At 37.4% G+C, this 25,180-nt stretch overlaps 1 protein-coding gene across 1 annotated transcript in view; it reads right to left on the bottom strand.

Annotated features, from left to right (window-relative positions):
* Nucleotides 1-25,180, bottom strand: part of LOC150088669 (transmembrane protein 62-like) — a 366,503-nt gene that overhangs the window by 242,655 nt on the left and 98,668 nt on the right. The window contains exon 5 of the mRNA XM_090370285.1: nucleotides 18,580-18,727. Coding sequence (XP_090226411.1) covers nucleotides 18,580-18,727 — 148 coding nt within the window. The remainder of the gene's footprint in view (nucleotides 1-18,579; nucleotides 18,728-25,180) is intronic.

Raw genomic sequence — 25,180 nt, 5'->3', positions numbered from 1 at the left:
GTTTGATTTAGGTTTTATTGGTGCATTAGCAATTAAGGCTATAATGCACCAAAACCATGTCATAAAACAGATAATAGTTAAGATTTAGATTTCAATGACCTAATTGAATTAGGTCACTAAGTCAAATATATAACAATGAAGTTTAAAAAAAAGAGTTTAAAATATATAGCAATAAAATGTAAATTTTAAATACAATTAAAAAGGTATATCCATTTCAAATAGCTAAAAACAGCAGACACGTGGTCACTATCAGAAAAAAATCTGACTGAGTGTATAAGACAGCCAGATGACTAAAAGCAGTAAAATATAAAACACATTCATGTCTGTGACATGGACACTCAGTTAAAATATGAATAGTTAAAAAGGTGCCACAATTCTCACACATAGGAGAGTCATCTTCCCACAGCAGGAATGCATGCATAAGATGACTATGTCTTATGTGGAAACAAGCTAGAACTTCTTTACAATTCCTGTGCAGACCAGACTGCCATTGTTGGATTACAGTCTATCTGATACAGCTTGTTCATAACATGCCAAGATTTTTACCACTGGGAGAGTAATGTATTGCACATTACTTTCCTGTAGTCTGTATAGGGGCTAATAGGTTAGAGTTGATCTGGGGTTGTGCTGACCTGGCTACAGTGTCTTCCAGTTCATTATCCTTGATCCCAATATGGCTTGGAATCCAACAAAAAAGGATGTTGAAAGAGCACTCAGAAAGAGAAAGAAGCATCTGCTGGATCCAAGTCAGGTATGGATGAGGATTATATCTCATCCTGACAAAGCTTGTTGAATAGTTAGTCAGTATACCCCATACACCTTTGGTAACTGCGGTTTTTAAATGTGGTCCAAGGCAAAGTTTATAGCATATAATTCAGGTGTGTATATGATGTATTCTTGGGAAAATGCTTCCCAGATATAATGTCATCTGGGAAGAGGCAGCAGATCTGATAGATGATGACTGTGAGCTATCAGAGAAGACAAGCAAGAAGTCAGAATGTTTGGCTCGGTGGGCAGCATAGTTGTTGGTAGACAGAAGATGGGATGATGGCTTTACCCCAACTTTTAATGTAGAAGTCACATGATAGTATGCAAGCATGCCAGGGGGAAAGCAGTTGCCATGGTGACTCAGCAACATTGTCTACCGTGATGTTCAGTTCTCTTTGTAGCTCCTGGACACGAATACCAAAGGGACGGTTGGCAGTCTGGCAGATGTTATAGAGATTTTCCCATCGTGACTCAAAAACAGATGTCCCACATAGGGTTGTCTGGCAGGAATTTCAGTTCAAAGGTATATTTTAGCGACAACTGCTTTCATCAGAGCGACAGTAACGGTTCATCTGCTTTGATATATAAACTCTGGATAGGGGATGTTCAAAATGTTCCAGTAACAAGGTGGATGGCTTGAGGGTGAACTGGGTCTAGCCATCACATAGATGGGCATGCAGGATGAGAAGGCAAATAGGAGGTTCAGTTCCCTTGTGCACTTTTGTCTGTAGTTGATAGGTATGTGGTAGGAATGTCAACTTATCATATATATAGCCCAAGAATTGGGTGCTACTGGAATGATGGAATGGTCTTGGGTACTACTGGAATGATATTTTGTCTAGGCTTAAGTTCTGGTTCAGGATGAAGATTCCATTTGTGACAGAAGTGTATGCTAACAGTCTCATAAGGCAAGAACCTGAAACCATTAGCCACTGCTCAAAAGTTGACGTGATAAATGGAGTGCTGCAATCGCCTTTCGACCACCTTCATATTGCATGACTGTGAAAAGATGCTAAAGTCGTCTAGAAAAAGGGCACTGTTTATGGTTGGAGGAAGTTGTTTGGTAACAGAATTAACTTTGATAGCAAAAAAAAGTGTAATATTTAGAACAAATCCTTGGAGAACTCTTCTTGGCAAAATGGCCAAGGGAGGGGGGGAAGGGATCTTACAAGAATTTGGAATGACCAGTTTGAAAGCAAGTTTTTAATAAAGATGGCAATGTGTCCCCGAGACCAAGATTATAAATATCTTTTAAAATCCTCAATCTCCAAGCCATGTCATATGCTTTTTCCATATCAATGAAAACCGACACCTGGTGCTCACATTCAGGAAAGCATCACAAATTGATATTTCCAGTCAAATTAAACAAGTGTTGACCTATTTCTTTGGACTAAAAGCTGTGTCCTGGAGAGGAGGTTATTAGCTTCTAGATATCACATGAGTTGAGTTTTGACCATTCTTTCCAAGATCTCTCACAGGCAGCTAGTCAGAGCTATAGGACAGTAATTATTTGGTATTTTTGAATCCTTTCCTGGTTTGGGAATGGAAAGTGTGATTGCCATGTTCCATGAGTCTGGAAACTGCTCTTTGAGATGGATTCTGTTGTAGAGATGGAGCAGATATCCATAGATTCTGACAAAAGATATTTAATCATCTCATAATGGATGTTGTCTGGCCCAATGGCACTCACCTGGGAATGAGAGAGTGCTGCTATCAGTTGTCATTGTGTAAAAGGCTGGTTATAGCCTTCACAGCCATTTGAGGATAACTTCAATTGTGGTTTTTCAGATTTCTGTTTGAGGGTCAGAAGCTCTGGGGTGTAACATGTTTTGGAAGACACTTTAGTGAATATCTTCTCAAGAGTGTCTGCAACTGCAGTTGTATCTGCAATTGCACATCCATTATGCTCTAGGATGTGATGTGTAATGCTCTTCATTTTCCAGACTTTGCCACAGACTACTTTCGGTGTTGCTGTCAGGCTAATGGAGGATGTGAAGCAGATCTAAGTTTCCTTCTGACTCTGATGCCCGATGTAACATGCTATGGCATATGCATATTTGAAAGGCTATTAGATTTTCCATGGTTGGATATCTACGAAATATTCCCATGCTATGTTTCGTGCCTTTCTTGCTGCTGTGCACTCTGCATTGCACCCTGGATTCAGAAATGGTGTAAACCAAGTCTACGTTTTTGGAATGGCAGTTGCCACTGCTTGGACGATACTTTCTGTGATGTACTTAACTGTGTCATTAATTGGCATCTGGCAGACTGTGGTTGTATTAAACATTGCCAGATGTTTGAAGGATTCCAATCAGTATGATTGATCTTCCACTGTGATATCCTAAGTGTAATGCACGGTCTCCCACTGAAAAGTGGTGGTTATCACAGGGAAGTGATCAACTAATTTTTTTTTTTTTTTTTTTTTTATGAAAACCCCAAACACAAAAGGTATCAAAACCTATAGTACTTAGTACCGTGCATGGGTTGAAGGAGAAGTATGGGGGGAGGGGGATGCCGGAAACTTTGCTCTAGAGACTAAACATGGGTTTCACCACTTCAAGCCTCCAATAAGCAAAGTGGTGGTATTTCACCGGTTGATGAAAGATATTGGTTAGAACTGATATTGAGAAAGGACAGGTCATTCTTTTTGAGCATATGCATGATAGTCTGACCCCCTTCTACTGATGTAAGCACTACCCATGGAATACTGAGTCCACTGAAATCTCCTATTGATAGAAAAGGGGATGGCAATGCATAATGAGTTTATCAAGGTCTGCCTGGGCAGATGTCATTCCCAGGAGGCAAACAGATTGAGAAGACAGAAGAAACCCTACTGAAAGATGAATGGATACCAGTTTTCTTGCATCCTGATAAGGAATATCTAGCTCTGCTTTGTGTCATTATATTTGCTTTTCTTGTTTCCACCCCTGGCATGCCCTTGAGTATGCAAAGTACTGACCATGACAGTTGACACAATTAGGTTTGGTGGCTGTACATGCTTTGTTTTTATGGTCTTTTGCACCACAACAAGCACAAGCAGGCACTCCACAGCAGGCCATACATGAATGCCCACATTTCTGGCATTTGAAACATTGCAGTGGGTTTGGGATGTATAGCCTTACATTGTAATTTATGTACCAGGCTGTTGTAAAATTAGGAGATGTTGGAGAATTAAATGTAAGGATGATGTTTCTGGGTGGTATTAATTTCCCATCCCTACATGCAGAAATTCTTTTAGCACCTATCATTCCCTGTGGCTTTACTTAAGAGCAGATTTCCTCCTCAGTGACCTCAAGGCCCCACTCTGAGATGACACCTCTTGATGAATTTAATGTTCTGGGCAGTGTCACAATAATTGGTATTCCTCCAACTGACGTTGCTCAGAGTGCCTGTCATTTTTGGTTTCAATTAATATATCTTCAGAACAAAGCTTCTTAACTGATTTAGAGGAACCAGCTAACTCCTCTAAAGTATGAAGAAGATGGCAATTTCCTAATAGGTTTCTCAGTTTTTGAACATATGATTAAGAATCTTGGTATGGGACCTGAGAGTACTTCAGTCTGGAGTCTCTTTGCTGCATTGGCATTGTCTAGATTTTTTTTATTTTCAGATAGGGACTCCGTTGCAGCCCCTGAAGAAATAACTATCAGGATTCATAGTTTTTTTTTTAAATTTGGTTTAGTGCCTAGGCTCCCCCTCTACCATGGAGCCCAAATGGGATGCCCACTACACAGAAAGCAGCAAATGCACCCAGGAGTGGGATGCTAGGGATACCCAGACACCACCATACATGCTTTGCTACAGCTGACCCTTGCAGGAGAACCCACTAGCCAATTGATCCTGGCCAAGCCATCCAGAACCATTTGTCTTTTTGAAGCAGGGGACAAAATGTGTCGAAGCTGTGTCCCCTCAACCACCAGATCTTCCTTTCCGAGTTTCCATGGGTCACAGTGCACGGCAAACATACCAGATTCCTATGATGTTAGCCTGAAACCTAGGCTGTGGGCATTGGATCCTAGCAATGCTAATCTGGAGGACCCCTCACCACATACAGGTGCCAACATGGAGGGTACGTGTGAAGGGAAACTCACCATTGGGAAAAATTTTTTTAAATAAACTACTGCTGGTACAAATTATTTTGACCAGTACAATAGAGAAAATACTAGGTGATAAGAATATTCTTAACCCCAATCATACAAGGCTTAAAATGCAGAAACAATGGGCAGGTAGTGATCACACAGTCATTAGTTGGAAGATGGAAGGTATTGCTATAGTTAAAAGTAAAAGGACAAATTTCAATTTCAAAAGGGGGAACTATGATAGTTTAAGAAGCTATATGGCATCTAATAATCTGCACCCAATGGCTACTGATCACATGTGGAAATTTCAATCTTCCACTGCCTATCCATCTCAAAATTAACTACTGGCCAACAAGAGACCAAAACCTGCTAGACATAGTCCACTCTTTGCCAACATGTCAACTCTAAACTCACAGGCGATATGTTTCAAACAGACCACCAACCAATCATATTTACAGTTCTCCTACCCACTATAAACATCAATATTATTAAGACCAAATCTGTGCAAAAGGTCGCTGCCTCACAATTTCTGAAACCAGTGTGCTGCCATGAAGCTGCATCTACTATTCCACAGAACATCTTAAATGGATGTGAAATGAGACTCCACAATTGACCTAATGAATCAGTGATGTTGCACTTCGCACCACTAGCAAGACTGTCACCATCACTCCGCTAGCCAAAACATGGTGGACTCCAACTCAACAAAGTTTCTGCTCCAAAGAATCATTCCACAACAAATGGAAAGCTTCTACTGACATGCAGGTTACATCGCATTCTCTAGAGCTAGCGCTGAATTCAACAGAATCAAACTGGCAGAAATTAAGGTGCACCTCAAAAGAGACCTAAAAATGGGAAAGCCATTCTACAAAACAAAGGCTAGTTTTTCCTAGCACACTGACCCAAATAAGTTGCTTGATTATGTTGCCAGATTTTCTGATTTCCAGCTTTATCTACCTGCCAGCCTTCAGCCATTCTCATCCCACCCATGGTCTTGCTACAATCTACATTTCCAAACAACTAATACAGGTTGTTAAAGCTTTCCCCCTCACAGCAGCCACCAACAATGATGATATCTCCCAGTTCATCATCAAATGCTGTCATCAAGTGTCTTCACTTCATTGATTTGCTCCTAGACCTAAATAGTAGGTCAAGGAGCAGATCAATGATGAAGACACTTGATGACAGCCTTGAAAATTATTACTTTCCACCACAATAGAACAGGTTCTCCGTCTAGCCCCATTCTAAGCACCAACATTCAACTGTCCCAAGCCAACACAGGGCCCATTAATTGCACCTCTGTATTGCTAAAAATTCTGGAGAAAGCACTGCTATTGTCCATCACCCACCAAATACACTATGGGAAACTAATAGTTATAGTTGACATAACTATAACTAATCTTGCAACAATGACACTGCACATCTTAGAAGCCTTAGAACAGAGACAGGAGCTTTCATTTATATATCTTGACATCCACTCTGTATTTGATGCCATCTGTATACACCAACTCCTACCTCTTAGAAATCTACTTCAATTTCTACGGTAAAGTTCTCTGGTTCCTAGAATCTCTCCTATCCAAGAGGACCCTCTCCCTCTTCCTAAAGGTCGAAACAAAATCCTTTTAGGAATTAAAAAATCTCCCCTTACAGTTCAAAACAATATGAATAAACTAATCACTTCACAAGAACTGACAGCAGCATGCACAGTCCTTCCCAAGAACAAATCTCCAGGACTGACTTCTGAATTTTTTAAAGCCTTTTGGGATCAACTTGGCATACTACTCTTATGAATTCTTGAAGAAGCACAATCTCATGGTCTATCAGGTTCAATCACTACCTGTCTCACAACTAATTCCCAAGAAGGGATATCACACAAACCTCCAAAACTGGCACCCAATATCCTTAATGAATACAGATTGTAAAATAATTTCCAAAGCCATCGCAAATTGACTGAAATCCACTCTACTTGTTATCACTGATAACCAACAAACATACTCAGTACCAGGAAGATCAATATACAACCTTCCCTGATCCATGACCTCCTCCCCACTGCAAACAGCCAACAGGAATATCTAGCACTAACTGGCTTTGACCAGAAAGGCTTTCAACAGTATAGAGTACAGCTACCTTTTTGAAACCCTGAAAGCATTTGAATATGGACTCTACATCATGCAACAATCCATCTTCTATACAAAGGAGGAGCCAAATTCTGCTTGAAGCTGAATAATCAGCTCACCTACACCTTGCCATGCTCCAGAAGGATAAAACAAAGCTGCCCACTCTGTGGACAACTTTACACACTAGTCAGAGAACCATTCCTAAAAAAAATTGTCACTAGCCTACAATCCCAACAAATGCTATTACCAGAGTCTCACCTAAAAATAACCCATTCAGCATAAACAGATTGTCACAATTGTTATATGCAATGAGAGTGAATTTGAAGATATTTTACAAGTGGCATTTCTTTTATCATTGGAACACACATTTCTTTTTGGTTAGGGGTTAAATTTTAGATACTATCAAACAAAGTTTACATTTTGATAATGTGGAACACTGACAAATTTATAAAGCATTGGATACACTGCATCTAAAGTACTCTATATAGTTTTGGAGACCCCATTTGAGAATGGATATAGTCAGTAAGAACGAGATGATAGCCAAATGAATTCCAAAAAGAAAATTTTGAAATAGTAAACTATAAGGCAGCATTTTTGTCCACTGTGGCCCAATTCACCAGGAGCCATGAGGCCCTGTGAATGGCAAAAAAGAATACAGTAATATAGTTTATGTAGGAAAAACACATGCAAATTTTATGCAAATTATGTTTTTTGTAGGACTAATCCAATAATACAATACACTATCAAAGTACATAACACTAACTTAATTTAACTCTGGCTGCATTTCTCAATTCTTGCTAAAACCCCTCAAGTGAGCAATGAGGCTGTAGAAAATTAACATTTAACATTGTGTTATGTATTTTCCCTACAAACTAATAGAAATAAACATTATGTAATGCAGTGAAGGCCACACTTTCATCACATGAAGAGGGAATTTTTTATTATTATAACCGAATAGTTTCTGCTGTCTTCATTAGCAGGAAGAACAAAAAAAAAAAAAAAAAAATTTAAAATAAGCCTTACATGTTGACAAAAAGGATAAAATCAAAATCCTAATGGGCCAGATATAAGATAAGACTTAAGTAATCTCCTACGCTTTTGAAAATTATAATACTACAAACTTTCATGACACCATAATCTTACTTGCTTCTTTTTATGTGATTTTTTTTAATTCAGGATGTGTATCAATTAATCAGTCCCAAAAGTGAAATTTTTGCACAAGTTCTATGGATAAGATTCAGACACCAACAGAAAATTCTTAGAGAAGGAACTCCCATTACAGAAGGAAGGAAGGAGGAATAAATCAGAGAAAGGGCGATTCAGTCAATTTTTGTTGATTTGCACTTCACCAAAGCATTCCCACAATACTAGAAACCCTCCAGCGATGTTACTTGGTCAGTAATACCAAAGCTCTTTGCTCACCGCCCCCCAGCACTAGTCTCAATATTAAGCAGCACCACACCACCAACAGAGCATTTTTTTTTTTTTTTAAAAACTTATTTCATGTTCACTATCCATCACATCTTTACCAAAAGCAGGTAGTAAGTTCTGGTTCATTTGCTAATGCTATTGAGGCAGTATCAGGTGGTCAGAAAACTGCTAGCTGATTGGAAGCGGGGGCTGGAAATATACAGAGTAATAGATTAAGAGCACTGGCAGGAAGAGATGCAAGTCATTCTTGCACTACTTCTACTGGAATATACAAAAGCTTGAAAAGAAAAGTACTGGGGATTTCAAGACCTACTGAGCACTTTTTAATGCACTGAGGGTCATCATGGAACCAGCAAATACATGGGTTGTGCTATGCATGTACACTAATGCTAGGAGCAATAAATAAATTCGATGAATTAAGTACTGGTCAAGTCATCTCTGATTTCAGTATTTGAATATGAGGGGTACAATATGTACAAAATGTCAAAATGTGTTTATGTTTCATGGTGGTCTTCAGGGTTTCCCCCATTAGCTGTTGTAGCATCTGTATGAGGCATGTGACAATGCCAGTAGTGTGGTAAGTGTGGGTGTGTAGGGTGGCGTGTTTGTTCTGTTGAGTGTTGTTTGCTAGCTCCTGGTCTCTTTGTAGGCAAGGAGCATAGAACAAGTTTGTTCACTGTCCCCTGCCTCCCATCTTGCCACGTGGAGGCATGCAAGGGTCCACATTGTACTGACAGTATGCTCAGGTTCCTCCACAGAGGAGCCTTCCCCTTGGTCTCTCCCCCCCCCCCCAAAAAAAAAGTGAAAGTGAAAGGAAGATAGTATGTTAGTGGGAGGAGTCAGGTTTCAGGCAGGGAAGGGGTAAAGTTTTAGGCAGTAGGGAATGGAAGAGAGAGGCATCCCTTGAGAAAAATGGTACAATATGTATAGAAAGGACAAACAGGATGGGAGGAGGGGTTACGTTCCTAGTTAAGGAGCTGGATCTAAAGCCACCCATGCCAGTGCAATGATGAATCAGTTTGGTGAAACATAACAATAGTGAAAAAAAAAAAAAAAAAAAAAAAATGAGTAGGCATGTGTTATAGGCCTAATGACTGTGATGAGTATAATGAACTGTACAGACATATATAATGGGCCAGTAAATCACAATGTTTTATAATGAGGGACTTCAACTTTCCAGATACTGACTGGACCCTGTGAGTTAGTCACCTCACACAGTAGCAAGACCTGTGGATTAAGGATAATTTTATTACAGCAGCACAGAGAAGCAACAAGAGAAAGCAATACTCTTGATCTGATTATCAGTAGCAACCCTTTGTGTATTAAGAATCAGCAGATAAAAGACCCACTAGGTGGTAGCAATCATAGTGCACTGATGTGGGATTTACTTAAAGATGCATTAGCATTAGTAGAGGCATAAGATGCAAGAAAGCAAGCTTATTCAGCATCAGCCAAAAAAAAAAAAAAAAAAACAACCACTACTCCCATTTCACCCCTCAATTCGTTCGAAATACCTGTCCAGCTGAGCCTTAAATTTGTTTAGGCTATCAACTTCAACAACAAGCGATGGAAGTCTATTCCACAAACCAACTGCCCGCTGGCTAAAGGCGAATTTCCGCACATCTATCCGACATCCATCCTTCCTCAATTTGAATTTATGCCCTCTCAGGTGATTATTCTGAGCAAGAGGAAGAATCCCATCGGCACTGAGCATGCTCAAGCCATTCAAAGCCTTGTACACCTCTATCAGATCACCTCGGCGATGCCTAGTCTCCAGACTCTGTAATTTGCAAAACTTAAGCCTTTCTTCGTAAGAGCAACCCTTTGTTCCATTCACTAATCTTGTTGCCCTTCTCTGTACTCGTTCCAGCAGCTCTACATCCTTCTTGAAATGAGGCCTCCAGACCTGTATACAGTACTCAAGGTGTGGCCTGACCAATGCCTTATACAAGGGAATAATCACATCCCTGTCCCTGCTAGAAAAATTCCTGTATATCATTGACAAGACACCATGAGCTACTCTTGCAGCTCGTCTGCACTGCTCAGAGAACTTCATATCTGCCTGCACAATTACCCCCAGGTCCTTTTCATTCTCTACCACTGTCAGCGTAGTACCACAGAGTTGATACGTTGATCTGGGATTACTGTTTCCCATATGTAGTACTTTACATTTGTCAATGTTAAACTTCATTTGCCACCTCTCAGCCCATCTGCTCAACCTTTCCAGATCCTGTTGCAGCAGCATAGTATCAGTAGTGTCCTTAACAACCCTGCCAACCTTTGTATCGTCTGCAAACTTGGACATTAAGCCTGATACACCATCATCAATATCATTTATAAATACAGAAAACAACAATGGACTCAACACTGAACCCTGAGGAACTCCACTAATAACATTAGTCCACGGTGAGCAGTGTCCATTGATTACCACTCTCTGTCTTCTGCCACTCAACCATCCCTTTATCCATAGCAGCAATTTGCCTCGAATGCCACACTTCTCCAATTTGTGCAGCAGTCTTCCATGCGCAACAGTATCAAAAGCCTTTCTAAGATCCAAATATATAATATCAAAGTTATTCCCTGCATCCAGTTCTTTTGTGACTACATCATAGTATCCAATCAAATTGGTCAGACAAGACCTGCCCTTAACAAACCCATGCTGTGTCTGAGCTATAACTGAATTCTTGTCCAGATGATCCTGCAGTGCTTCTTTAACCAGTACCTCCATTAATTTTCCTGGAACCGAAGTTAAACTAACAGGTCTATAATTACTTGTGTCAGCCTTTGATCCTCCTTTGTGAATTGGGGTTACATTTGCACATCTCCAGTCCATGGGTACCTCCCCTGAGTCCAAAGAAGCTCTCATAATTATGGCTAGGGGTTTGCTTACTTCCTTTGCTGCCTCCTTTAATATAACTGGATAGATCCCATCCACCCTGGGTGCCTTTTTTATGTTTATCCTCAACAATTTCTCCTCCACTTTCCTCTCAGTTATTAGAAAATCATCTAGCTCACTGCCAATGTTTACTTCACCTACGACATTCCCCTTCCTGAATAACTCCTCATGTGTGAATGTAGATGCAAAATACTCGTTTAGATTGTTAGCCACCTGAGCTGGATCCTCAACTGTTGAACCATCAACATCCAGTGGACCAATCTGATTCATCCCTTTCCTTCTTGAGTTTAAATAGGTAAAGAACTCTTTTCTGTTTTTCTTTGCATCCTTTGCCAAGGATTTCTCATAATCTGCCTTTGCCTGCCTAATCTTCTTTGTGACTTGGTTACAGACCAACTTATATCTATCATAGGCTTCCACGTCACCCATTAATTTGTATGTATCCCATGCATTTTTCTTCTCTGCCATATGTCTCATTAGTTCATCTGACAACCATTTAGGCCTGAACCTTGAACAATATTTCTTGGTTGGTATGTAAAGCCTGGTAGCTTCCAAGATTAGTTCCTTGAATGCTTCCCATTTTGAATTTGCTGTTGGTAACATCATCAGTTGGTCCCACTGTATAGAATTTAAATACTGTCTCAGACCATCATAGTCGCCTTTACGAAAACAAAAACCCTTCCCTTTACCTCTGATGGTAGTTACTTCCTTGAGTAAATCCCACTTCAGCACACTGTGATCACTGGCACCCAGTGGTTCATTTATCTGCAGATTCCTAATGCATGAAGAATCACTACTGATAATCAGATCAAGAGTATTACTCCCTCTAGTTGCCTCCCGAACATGCTGGTGTAGAAAACAATCATCCAATAAATCCACAAAAGCCTTGCTAGTGTGTGAGTGACCAACCCACAAATTCCAGTCAATATCTGGGAAATTAAAATCCCCCATTATAAAACTCTCTGATTTACTGGCCCATTCTATTTCCCTGTACAGTATCTTATTATACTCATCAGAGTCATTAGGCCTATAGCACACTCCTACTCTCAATTTTGATTTACCTATGCTTATGTCACACCAAACTGACTCAACACTGCACTGTCCAGCGATGTCAACTGGCTTCACCTATTATTATTAATTATTAATTAATTAATATTATTAATTAATATTATTAAAATAAAATAACAGAGAAGCCTACAGTACAGTATTTCTCAAAGTTACAACAATTGCATACCCCTTTTGAGAGTTTAGCCTTACTGACGTATTCTTTCCCAGGAAAAGATAATTTGGGGATAGTTTTAATAATACTATTTTATCTGGAATAGAGCAAATACAGTACAATATATGGTATTCACTTATTAATATATAATAAAAATTATACATATGCTATATATAAAATAATAATAATTAAAAAATGGAAGTAATAATAAAAATCAACAAACATTCTGACAGGACAGCATAGATATATATGGTGGATTCATACCAGCCTGAAATTAAAGTAAGCATGTTAGCTAATGAAGAAAGCACAATTTTAATACTTACTATTTTGGTATTGCAATTGGTATTAAAATGTATAAATTTAAATGAAGTTTAAATTGTTATGTACCAAGCACTTTTCTTAATGTTTTATACAAAAACTTACAACATTCATTAAGTAATAAAGGATTAGTCAAAATTTAACAAAGTGCACTGCTTGAAAAGATCACTGTCACTGGCATTCCAAAATTAATCCAGTTATTGTTCATACATACAACACAGTGGCGTTCATTCACAGAAAGGGGAGACAACAAGCAGTAAGTAAATGATATAACTATCAAGTGATTACTTGTTTTCCGGGCTGCTCATTGCAACAGAAGCAGTGCAAGAATCACTTTCACCTCTGCCAGCAGCTACTGTTAATCTATTAGTCTGTGTATCCCTCCCCAAGCTAGCAGTTTTCTGACCCACCTAACGTATCAACTGTGGGGTACACTGACAGTGGTAGAGAACGAAAAGGACCTGGGGGTCATTGTGCAGGCAGATATGATGTTTTCTGAGCAGTGCAGACGGTCTGCAAGAGTAGTTTGTGGTGTCTTGTCAATGATATAGAGGAATTTTTCTAGCAGGGATAAGGAGGTGATTATCCCCTTGTACAAGGCAATGGCCAGGTCACACCTTCAGTACTGTATACAGGTCTGGAGGCCTCATTTAAGAAGGATGCAGAGCTGCTGGAACAAGTACAGAGAAGGGCAACAAGATCAGTGAATGGAACAAAGGGTCATTTATGAAGAAAAGCTTAAGTTTTGCAAATTACAGTGCCTGGAGAGTAGGCACCTGCGAGGGGATCTGACTGAGGTGTATAAGGCCTTGAATGGTTTGAACATGGTCAATGCTGATGGGATTCTTCCTCTTCCTCTTGCTCAGAATAATCGCCTGAGAGGGCATAAATTCAAATTGAGGAAAGACAGTTGTAGGATAGATGTGCAGAAGTTTGCCTTTAGCTAGTGGGTGGTTGATTGCTGGAACAAACTTCCATCTGTCGTTGTAGAAGTTGATAGCTTAAATAGATTCAAGGCAGAACTAGACAAACATTTGGAGCGAGTGGATGGATGAAATGAGAGGAGCGTTTTTTTTTTTTTTGGCTGATGATGTATAAGCTTGCTTTCTTGCATCATATGCCTTTACTAATGCTAACTTATCACAGATGTCCAATAAAACATTTCTTGAGTCACTACATGTAAACAACAAACACACCCACAGTGAGCTAATAAACATATATCAGATCACATAAGAGTAGTCCAATAAAATTAGATGAAATGTGAAAAAAAGAAAAAGAAAAATCAAATCATTTTATGATTCAATAAACTTTTACATGTTGCAATGTATAAAGGGTTCGGTTTTTCAAGTTTTGATTCAATAAAGTGGATGATTCAATAAACCAGTGATTCCTATAAGTGAACCTCACTGTACTAACCACATTTTATTGAATTCTTTTCTGCAGCTAAAACCACTATGATAAAGTAAAATTAAAAATTCTGCCATATATCCTTTAAAACCCTTTTGTATACCATACTCTGGGAAATACTCTTAATACTCTGGGAAATACATACTCTTTTGTATACCCTCTGCATACCATACTCTGGGAAACACTACTACTGTAGATATAAACTATTCTGCAATCAAGATAAAAAGGTTAAGCAAGCTAAGACAGATGAGAAGTCCTTGGCAAAGGATGCAAAAAAACTAGACTCCTTTACTTATGTAAACACTAGAAGGAAGGTGCTGAATCACATTGGTCCATGCGATATCAATGGTTTAACTGTTGAAGGTCCTGCTCAGGTTACTGATAAAACAAATATGTATTTTTTATCTGCAGCCACACAAGGAATTTTTTAGAGAAGAAGATGGCAGCAGTTTATAAAACTGATTTTGTGTTAACTGAGAGGAGCGTGGGGGAGAAATTGTTAAAGCCAAACAAAGGCTCCAAGGGTAGAATGGGATATGTCCAATTATCTTAAGGGAGACAGCAGAGGAGGTAAGCAAATCCATAGCCATAATTATGAGAGCATCTTTGGATTCAGGAAGAGTCCCTGTGGACTGGAGATGTGCAACTGTATTCCCAATTCATAAAAGGGATCAAAAGATGATGTGAATACATAGATTTGTTAGCTTGACTTCTGTTCCAGAGAAAATAATGGACTAACTGGTTAAAGAAGTAATGCAGGACAATCTAGTCAGGAATCCATTTATACTACTGTCACAACATGTATTTGTTAAGATGCAATCTTGTTTGACAAATGACTGGTTACTATGACACAGTAACAAAGGAAATGGACAAAAAAAAAAAAAATTGACATCATATACTTGGATCAAGAAAAGCTTTTTATAATGTTGCATATAAAACACTGATATACGAATTGTAGCAGTGTGCATTAAAGGAAAATTGCTACTATAGTTAGAAGTATAGTTGAGTGAGAGAAGATGGACAGTGGTTATCAATAGGCACTGATCTTTTTGGACTAACATTATTTGTGGAGTCACTCAGGACTACACATTAGGGGCATAAATTCAAATTGATGAAGGTTATGTTGTGGGGCAGATGTGCAAAAATTTGCCTTCCAGCAGGTAATTGATTGTTGGAAGAACTTTTATACTGGTGTCATTGAGGTGGATAGTTTGAATAAATTGAATAAATTCAAAGAAGAACTAGATAAACTATTACACGGGATGGACAGGTGATATGGTTAGCATCAGTTTTTTTTTTTATTTTTTATATACTGTATAAGCTAGCTTCTTTGCAACATTTGCCACTGTTAATACTAATAATAAATCATCAGCTGTTCAAGACCTGGCACCAACTGTTTCACATGCTTATCCAAACAGGAATACAACAAAGTCTTGAAACTGTTCCTGCTAACTTGGGAGAGTGCTCTGGATAATTCTACATTTTCCAAAATCATTTAACAATTCATCCATATCAGAAGTTCCTTCCAGGCAAAGCAGTAGGTCAGTAACATCTAAAATAAAATTATGTAATTATGTACCAGATACATAATGATTTGCTGCCACTCTACTCTGAGACTGATAGTGTCACTGATAATGTCACAGCGTCAGGCATTAAAAATGTCTTTACTGCAGGAACTCATTATGAAACTAAAATTATGTGTAAAGTTACCATTTCGTGTATATGTTCATGAAGACATGTATTATAATTTCAATACCGAATTATTTTAGGAAATTGTCTTTTCACCCATCTCCTTTTTTGATAATGAGCAGTAAATTGTGCAAGAGTTATCTTTTAATGTTTTGCCCGATTATTCATATTTATCAAAAATACTATCTTTCTATATATCCAAAGATTCACTATCAACTTATTGTTCATCCAATTCAGCTTTTGATTTATGTAATTTTTGAGATGCTCATGTGGCCATACCGTTGGCACACATTTAATCGCTCTTGAAGATACGGATATTGGGTATCGTAATAAATACCAAGCTGCCTCTTGTGAATTCATCTCCACAGAATTCAATACATCTACACTTAATGCTCATGTTAGATCAATTATATCCATAAAGATATTCTTCTTGTAGTTCTATAATTTTCCTTTGCAGGTTACTTATTCCTCTGTTAGTTTTATTCACATATTCAACTATATATGCTGCACATGAATATTCTTCTATGATAAATTGTAAATTCAAATTAGACTGGAGCACTCCTAAAATCCAAGGGTTGTAATTATTCATAAATTTCTCTTCTACCTTGAATTTACGCTTGGTCGTTTAATACCAGGCCTCAAAATATTTAGATATCCTTCTGATTGACATTAATTTGATTTAAGGAATTCTTCAAAGTTAACATGATTATCCAATTCTAATGAGTAGTGCATTTTACAATATTTTTTGCATTCTCTCTGTTCTCTCTTCCAAAGCAGTCCAACCACATGCCACAACCAGTCAACATCCTTTTACTGTCCAGCTTGAAACTCACAGAACCAACTTTTCTTCTTCCTCATTTATTCCCTCAACTTCCATTTTCTGGAAAAACCTTCCTTTATATGTATTTCCTGAAAATTACAATTCATTGAAGTTCAAGTCTAATGTCAACAAGTATCTTCTTTCATCTTCTCAACCTCTAACCCATGCACGGTACTAAGTACTTTTGGTTTTAACACCTCTCATGTTTGAAAAAAAAAAAAAAAAAAAGGTTGTTCATCACAAACTGAAGTAGAGAAAACCAAACACAAAGTGTTTGTATAATAACTTTGTCAAATAGGTTATAACAACACTATAGTTTAGTAGTTGTATTGTGGAGAATTGAGTGTTTATAAGCCATAAGTTATTAACATATTAATTAATGTTAATTCGATCATTTTCAGAAAAACTACATTATACATTGAATCTTTCCTTTCGATTTTAATCAAATTTCTATCTATTATAGTAATTTGCATTTAAAATTGTAATGTTCTTGCTAACCAAGCATTTAACTAACCTTGAAACCTTCTCAGAGCCCTGATTTATATAATTATATAAATGAAACCAATATTTAACAAGCATTAAGATAAACCATCCTTAGCTTGCATCATCAGAGAATTCTATTTTAAACTAAACATTAGTTAATTACTTAATTTAAGTCAATGACCGATATTGATTTCCGATAATATAACATTATTGAAATTAATAATTTAATGTAGTATTTGATCAAATGAGCACATTTATTTGATACCATAGTGTTCAGCTCCTTTAATGAATTACAAACTTCTTTATCCTTGAGGATAAAAAAATAATTGGCACACTGTAGGTTTTAGATTGCAATTCGATATGTCATTAGTAATATTTAATAGTGAACAAAAATTTACTTCAGACCAAAGAGCTCTAACTGTGAGCTGAAGTAAACTGCTACACATCTGTTTGGATTAAAATTTATCTAGTATTCAGAATGGACAGCATCACCATATTCAAAAGTTATTCACGAGAACACATTCATTGATAACTAATGGTCTATTCCCTGCTTCCACAAAAAATTTAATGATAGCCTGAGGCTACAATTTTGTAACATCCATATTTTCCTTTAAATCTCTTCTGTTCTCCACTAAACATCTGTGCAAAATAAGATAGACATTTGACCTTGTGTGTCATGTTTCATCTTGGGATAATCACATTTTCTACACCTAGCACACAATTCACCATCCTTCAATTACATAGCCTAACAGCTATGACTGTAACTAGGAAATGCTCAACAGCAACATGACAAGTCAATAGGCTCACATCCATTTCTCTCTTCTGGCAGCCTGTGCCCTTCTTAACAGTCCCAATTCTAGCTATACAGTTAGACAAACTTTAAATGTGTAACTTTTTCTATACACTGTTTAACTATAGAATTTACATAGTAGTAACTGGTATCAGATACTACTTAAATCCAAATCTGTAAGTAACCTGTTCTTTCTATACTACAGAACAATTCTTACACTAATTATATATTTTCAGAATCAAAATGCACAGAAAAACCTCAGGCACTCACTATTTTAATTTTTTTCAAAGTGAAAGAAGAATGACAATCAAAGTTAATGATATAAAAATTAATATAGAAATACAAATGAAGAGGAACAGATTTGAATAATAAAAATGAGCAACAAATTTAAAAAGCTAAAAAATAAAATGTATAGCTCAAAAATAAGTTATGAAAAGTTGACCATAACTACAAATGTAAGAAAAAATAAATTTTTGAATTTCATGTGTTTGGCAATTATACTTTAGCAATATACCTTAAGAATTTGAACAGACCTTTTGAATTGCAAAAATGAAGTATTACTTACTTTATCTACAACTCCTAAAAAATTAAATGGTCGTTTAGGCCCTGGATCCATACATGCATCAATGCCAATAAAAGTATATAGGTCTGATTTATGGTGAAACTGGAAGCTATATGACCGTCGATGTTGTCCTCCTTGGACAGAATATAACCTAATAAGCAAATATCACAGATACACAATTATATGCTATGTCATCTCATTTGCATATTTAAAATAAGTCTTTTCTGATTGTGTAATTAAATGAGTAACTGATATCTATATAAAAGAGCAAGGAAAAATATTTTTAGCACATTGGACTTTGGATAAATTTTTGACCCATTAAAATCTGAAATATTACACATTCACTGATTGTAACCACAATTACTCTTCAAGTAATTTTCATTTTTTGTCTGCTTTTCCAATCTTCTGAATTTGCACTGCACTGGGTTGTCAGCAGATTTTGTATACACATAATAAGCAACTGCAAAATGAAGTTTAACATCTTTCAATTAGCAGAAACTGAATAACAACACAGCAAGTGTTACAAGAATAAGTTTCCCCACATTATTTGCTCAAATTACAGAAGTCTGAGTTGACAGACTCATCTGCTACAGCAATGTATTGTTTATAAGACATTACACAGGAACTAAATACTTATAACAGTTACTTCAAGGTTAAAAATTACTAACCCATTAACTCTGTATAAAAAAGAGTGATTCCAGATGGCATAGAAATCATGCTCATTTGCATTTCAACAAAGTGCTGTTTCCTTTCTCTGGGATAAGAAGCTAATCCTATATTACTCTATACTGCTATATCCTAGAGACAGACAACAGCATGTTGTCAAAATGCTGAATAAATCCGTGACTTTTATACTATTTGGAATCATAAGTTTTTATTAAGCTTCAATAGTAAACTACTCCTTATTCATTTTTTTTTTTTTTTTGGCAGATCATCTCATCAGGAATGTTTTCTTAAAAAATGTACATATGCCAGAAAAGGACTTGTTTGGCTCACATCACTTCATTCAGATTATCCTTTTCACACTGTATGATTCTGTTTGAAGGAACTGTTGAAATTTCCATATGTGATTTCATCTGGATCAACCAAGATAGTTTTTTCTTTGTTAGTAAGTAATTGTTTATAGCATGTGTAACTCTTCAGTAACTGTTGTAAAGAAGTGTAGTGTAAAGCATTTCTTTACAGCAGTTACTTCTGTTTATTGTGGCAATCATGTGCAGATATTTATTATTCTGGTTAATACATTTGACATATCTTAGGCTTATTGTGAAAAAAACTTGACTTATTCTAATGCCATAAAAACTAAGTTATCACACTAATAATTATCTGACTGGCAAATTGATTCTTCCACCAACAAAGCATTTGCATTGTTTAACATAATGTGAGCAAATAAGTTAACATATTACACTTCTCAATGTTTTGTAAATATTTACAAAACATTGAGAAGAGCATACATAAATTCAGTCTGTCAACAGCCTAATCTAAACACAAGTGGTACAGGATGAGGATTCAAGCATTATTTTAGGAAGCAGTTTGCTCTTTCCCTGCAGAATCACTGTGCTTCTTTGGATAAGTGTAGTCCCTTGCTTGTTTATCTATTTATCACTTCTACTTTTATTTTGCAGTTTTCTTAATTTATTTAATTGCTTGGTGGCAGTCAGCACCTCAATTATTTCTTCTTGTTGAATTAGCAACAATTTTTATATGTGGTATAAGTGTCTTTAATTTAAACATTAGTTCATGCAATATTTAATATGCACTTTGAGTAAATAATTTTATATACTATGTGAAATTCACAAAATTTTAAAAATCTGACATTTGACTCCACATTTTTTATGTTGTTTTAAATGGCTTGTTCAATCAATCCCAAGAGTAAAAACCTATTTCCTACCAGTAAGCATGTATATAAAACATTAAAAAAGAATGCAGTTAAAACTACAAAACTAGAAGAATACTAATGCAATAGTTAAGAGCTATACTTGATAAGGTGATTCTGCTACCTGAGTAACAAGATACACTAACATTTGAAATAAAATAAAATCATAAAATTAAAAAACAAACTAGAGTTACACTCACTTCTAGAAGAGCAAATGCATGACTCCTTGTCCAAAGAGATGCAACCAAACATGAATCGTTGAGGAGGCTTCCATCCTGCAGTGGGTTGATAATGGCTACAGTTTACTCACTAAAGTAAGAGTACCATATCCACAATAAAATAAAGACGTGGAACACAAAGGACAGCTTCAGAGGATACAGAAAATGTTAAATTCCAAAAGGATCATATTTCAGTTAGTGATTGCCATCCATCAAAACTTCAACAAATGTCTCTACAATCCAGATGAAGAACAAAAAGTAATGAATAAAATGACTTGTAACATACTGAAAAATGTAACATATGCCATGGCTAGCACCCACTACAGTTTAAATGAAGCATAATGAAAAAATGATAATTTCTATGTTGACTCCACCAACTGACAAGTGTAAACACAAAATTATGAATTAACTTTAAACTAAATCATATACACAGAATTAACCTAAATTATTTTATGCATCCAACTCATAAGTAAACTGTAAACAGTTTATCAAGTTACTTAAATATAATTTTCCTTTTAAAAAAAACTGTGCTGTCTTTCCTTTAAAATAACCTATTTAGATGACTCTGTACTGCATTTTTAATCACTGTTCTCATAATTTTTCTCACCAGTGAAGTCAGGCTGGAAAGTTTTACTTACAACTAGCAGTAATGAAATGGTAATACACTTCTCAAATCCAAGGGAATCATTTGTTCCAATGAAACATTCATAATTAACCTCAAAAGTTAGTTGCACTGCCTCACCACCACCCTGAAAATAATTAGGTACACGTTGTTATATGGTTTTTAGGAGCATTAGCAACTAAGGCCATATTGCTCCAGGGATATGCGGTGGTCATTCCCTGACCTTTCCCGCATCCTCCATATTTGGTGGTCGCAGGCTCGAACCTCAGTCTAATCAAGAAGTGTGTGCTACGCACTGCTGCTCCTGCCCGCCTGGCTACAGAGGCGCCATAATTAGGTACATGCCATCTACCCAAAAGTAAATAATCCTATGTAATTTCGATACATTAAGACCCTCATATTCACAAGGGATACGTTCCAAGACCTACCGTGGATGGCTGAAATTGTAGATATAAGTAACCACCTGCTGATCCCATACTTAATGATTTTCTTGTACATTTAGCATTACAGGCATATTAAGCAAGAAAGCGAGCTTATGCAGCATGAGCCAAAGGGGGAAAAAAAAAAAAAAAAAAAACGCTCCCATTTCACCCCTCCATTCGTTCCAAATACCTGTCCAGCTCAGCCTTAAATTTATTTAGGCTATCAACTTCCACAACAAAGAATGGAAGTCTGTTCCACCAACCAACTACCCGCTGGCTAAAGGCAAACTTCTACACATCTATCCTACATCTGTCTTTCCTCGATTTGATTTTAAGCCCTCTCAGATGATTATTCTGAGCAAGAGAATACCATCAGCATTGAGCATGATCAAACCATTCAAGGCTTAATACACCTCAATCAGATCACCTTGCAGGTGCCTAGTCTCCAGACACTGTAATTTGCAAAATTTAAGCCTTTCTTTGTAAGAGCAACCCTTTGTTCCATTCACTAATCTTGTTGCCCTTCTCTGTACTCATTCCAACAGCTCTACATCCTTCTTAAAATGAGGTCTCCAGACCTGTATACAGTACTCAAGGTACTTCCTGAACTCTGCCTTATACAAGGGGATAATCACCTCCTTATCCCTGCTAGAAAAATTCCTCTATATCATTGACAAGACACTATGAGCTACTCTTGCAGACCATCTACACTGCTTTGAAAACTTCATATCTGCCTGCACAATTACCCCCAGGTCCTTTTCATTCTCTACCACTGTAAGTGTAGTACCACAGAGTTGATGTCACTCTGGGGTTACTGCTTCCCATATGTAGTACTTTACATTTGTCGGCGCCTCCATAGCCAGGTGGGAAGGAGCATCAGTGCGTAGCACACGGTTCTTGATTGGATCAGGGTTCGAGCCCGTCACCACCAAATACGGAGGATGCGGAAAGGTCAGGGAATGACCACCGCATATCCCGGAGCAATATGGCCTTAGTTGCTAATGCTCCTAAAAAAAAAAAAAAAAAAAAACACTTTACATTTGTCAAAGTTAAACTTCATTTGCCACCTCTCAGCCCATCTGCTCAACTCTTCTAGATGCTGTTGAAGCAGCGTACTGTCATTAGTGTCCTTAATAACCCTGACAACCTTCGTATCATCTGCAAACTTGGCATTAAGCTTGATATACCATCATCAATATCATTAATAAATACAGAAAACAACAATGGACCCAACAGTGAACCCTGAGGGACTTCACTAATAACATTAGTCCACAATGAGCAGTGTCCATTGATTACCACTGTCTTCTCCCACTCAACCATCCCTTTATCCTTAGCAGCAATTTGCCTCCAATGCCACGCTGCTCCAATTTGTTTAGCAGTCTTCCATGTGCAACAGTATAAAAGCCTTTCTAAGATCCAAATATATGATATCAAAGTTATTCCCTGCATCCAGTTCCTTTGTGACCACATCATAGTATCCAATCAAATTGGTCAGGCAAGACTTTCCCTTAACAAAACCATGCTGTGTCCGAGCTATAACTGAAGTCTTGTCTAGATGATCCTGCAGTGCTTCTTTAACCAGTGCCTCCATTAATTTTCCTGGAACAGAAGTTAAACTAAAAGGTCAATAATTACTTGTGTCGCCCTTTGATCCTCCTTTGTAAATTGGGGTCACACATGCAGATCTTCAGTCTATGGGTACCTTCCCTGAGTCCAAAGAAGCTCTCATAATTATGGCTAACGGTTTGCTTACTTCCTTTGCTGCCTTCTTTAATATAACTGGATAGATCCCATCCACCACAGGTGCCTTTTTATGTTTATCTACAATAATTTCACCTCCACTTTCCTGTGTTATTACAAAATCATCTAGCTCACTGCCAGAATTTAACTTACCTCTGACATTCCCCTCCGTGAATAACTGCTCATCGGTGAATGTAGATGCAAAATACTCATTTAGTTTGTTAGCCACCTGAGCAGGATCATCAACAGTTAAACCATCAATATCCAGTGGACCAATCTGATCCATCCCTTCCTTCTAGAGTTTACATAAGTAAAGAATACTTTGTTGCTTTTCTTTGCATCCTTTGCCAAGGAGTTTCATAATTTGCCTTTGCCTGCCTAATCTCCTCTGTGACTTGGTTACAAACCTGCTTATATCTATCATAAGCTTCCATGTCACCCATTAATTTATATGTATCTCATGCATTTTTCTTCTCTGCCATATGTCTCATTAGTTCATCTGACATCCATTTAGGCCTAAACCTTGAACAATATTTCTTAGTTTGGTATGTAAAGCCTAGTATATTCCGAGATTAATTCTTTAAATGCTTCCCATTTTGCATTTGCTGTTGGTAACATGATCAGTTGGTTCCACCGTATAGAATTTAAATACTGTCTCAGACCACCGTAGTTTCCTTTACGAAAGCAAAAACCCTTCCCTTTACCCCTGATGGTAGTTACCTTTTTGAATAAATCCAACTTCAGCACACTGTGATTACTGCCACCTAGTGGTTCCTTTACCTGCAGATTCTTAATGTATGAAGAATCACTACTGATAATCAGATCAAGAGTATTACTCCCTCTAGTTGCCTGCCAAACATGATGAAGAAAACAATCATCCAATAAATCCACAAAAGCCTTGCTACTGTGTGAATGACCAACCCACAAATTCCAGTCAATATCTGAGAAATTAAAATCCCCCATTACAAGACTTTGATTTACTGGCCCACTCTATTTCCCTGTACAGTTTCTTATTATATTCATCAGAGTCATTAGGCCTATAACACACTCCTACTCTCAGTTTTGATCTCCCAATGCTTATGTCACACCAAACTGACTCGACACTGCACTGTCCAGCGATGTCCACTGGCTTCACTTCCTTGGATTTTATGTGTTTCTTAACTAATAGCATAACCCTTCCTCCCTTCCTATCCTTCTTGTACACATTGTACTCCCCAAATTACAGTTTTGCATTCCTTATATCTGTGTGACACCACGTCTCTGATATCCCAACAATATCTGCCTTTGATGTTTTGAGCAATACCTCAAATTACATCAAATTTATTTACCAAACTCCTAGCATTGGTGCATGCACCTGTTCCTATTCTTAGCTACCCTACCACAACCCATGTGTTTACTTGTACCGCAATGACTCCCAGCAGTCTCTAAAATACCCTGCATCTTGTTTTCCAAGATGCTGCTCATTCCAATAGAAGCAGTGCAAGAATCATTTTCACCTCTGCCAGTGGCTACTGTTAATCTATTAGTCCTTGCATCCCCCGAAGCTAGCAGTTTTCCGATCCACCTAACACTGCCTCGATAGCATCAGTAAATATTCTTGTACCCTTTGTATTTAAGTGTATCCAATCCGTGTAGAAGAAGTTCTCCTGTTAACAAGTACAGACCAGGCTGAAAAAAATTCTACCCCTTGAGCCTTGCACAATCTTTCCAGGGCCGAATTGGTCAA

The sequence above is a fragment of the Mastigoproctus giganteus genome, chromosome 3 (assembly GCF_048544385.1).
Source record: "Mastigoproctus giganteus isolate SK-2022 chromosome 3, ASM4854438v1, whole genome shotgun sequence".
In the NCBI taxonomy this organism is placed as follows: domain Eukaryota; kingdom Metazoa; phylum Arthropoda; class Arachnida; order Uropygi; family Thelyphonidae; genus Mastigoproctus; species Mastigoproctus giganteus.
The sequence above is the reverse complement of the archived record's forward strand: the minus strand, read 5'-3'. Positions and strand labels throughout refer to the sequence as shown.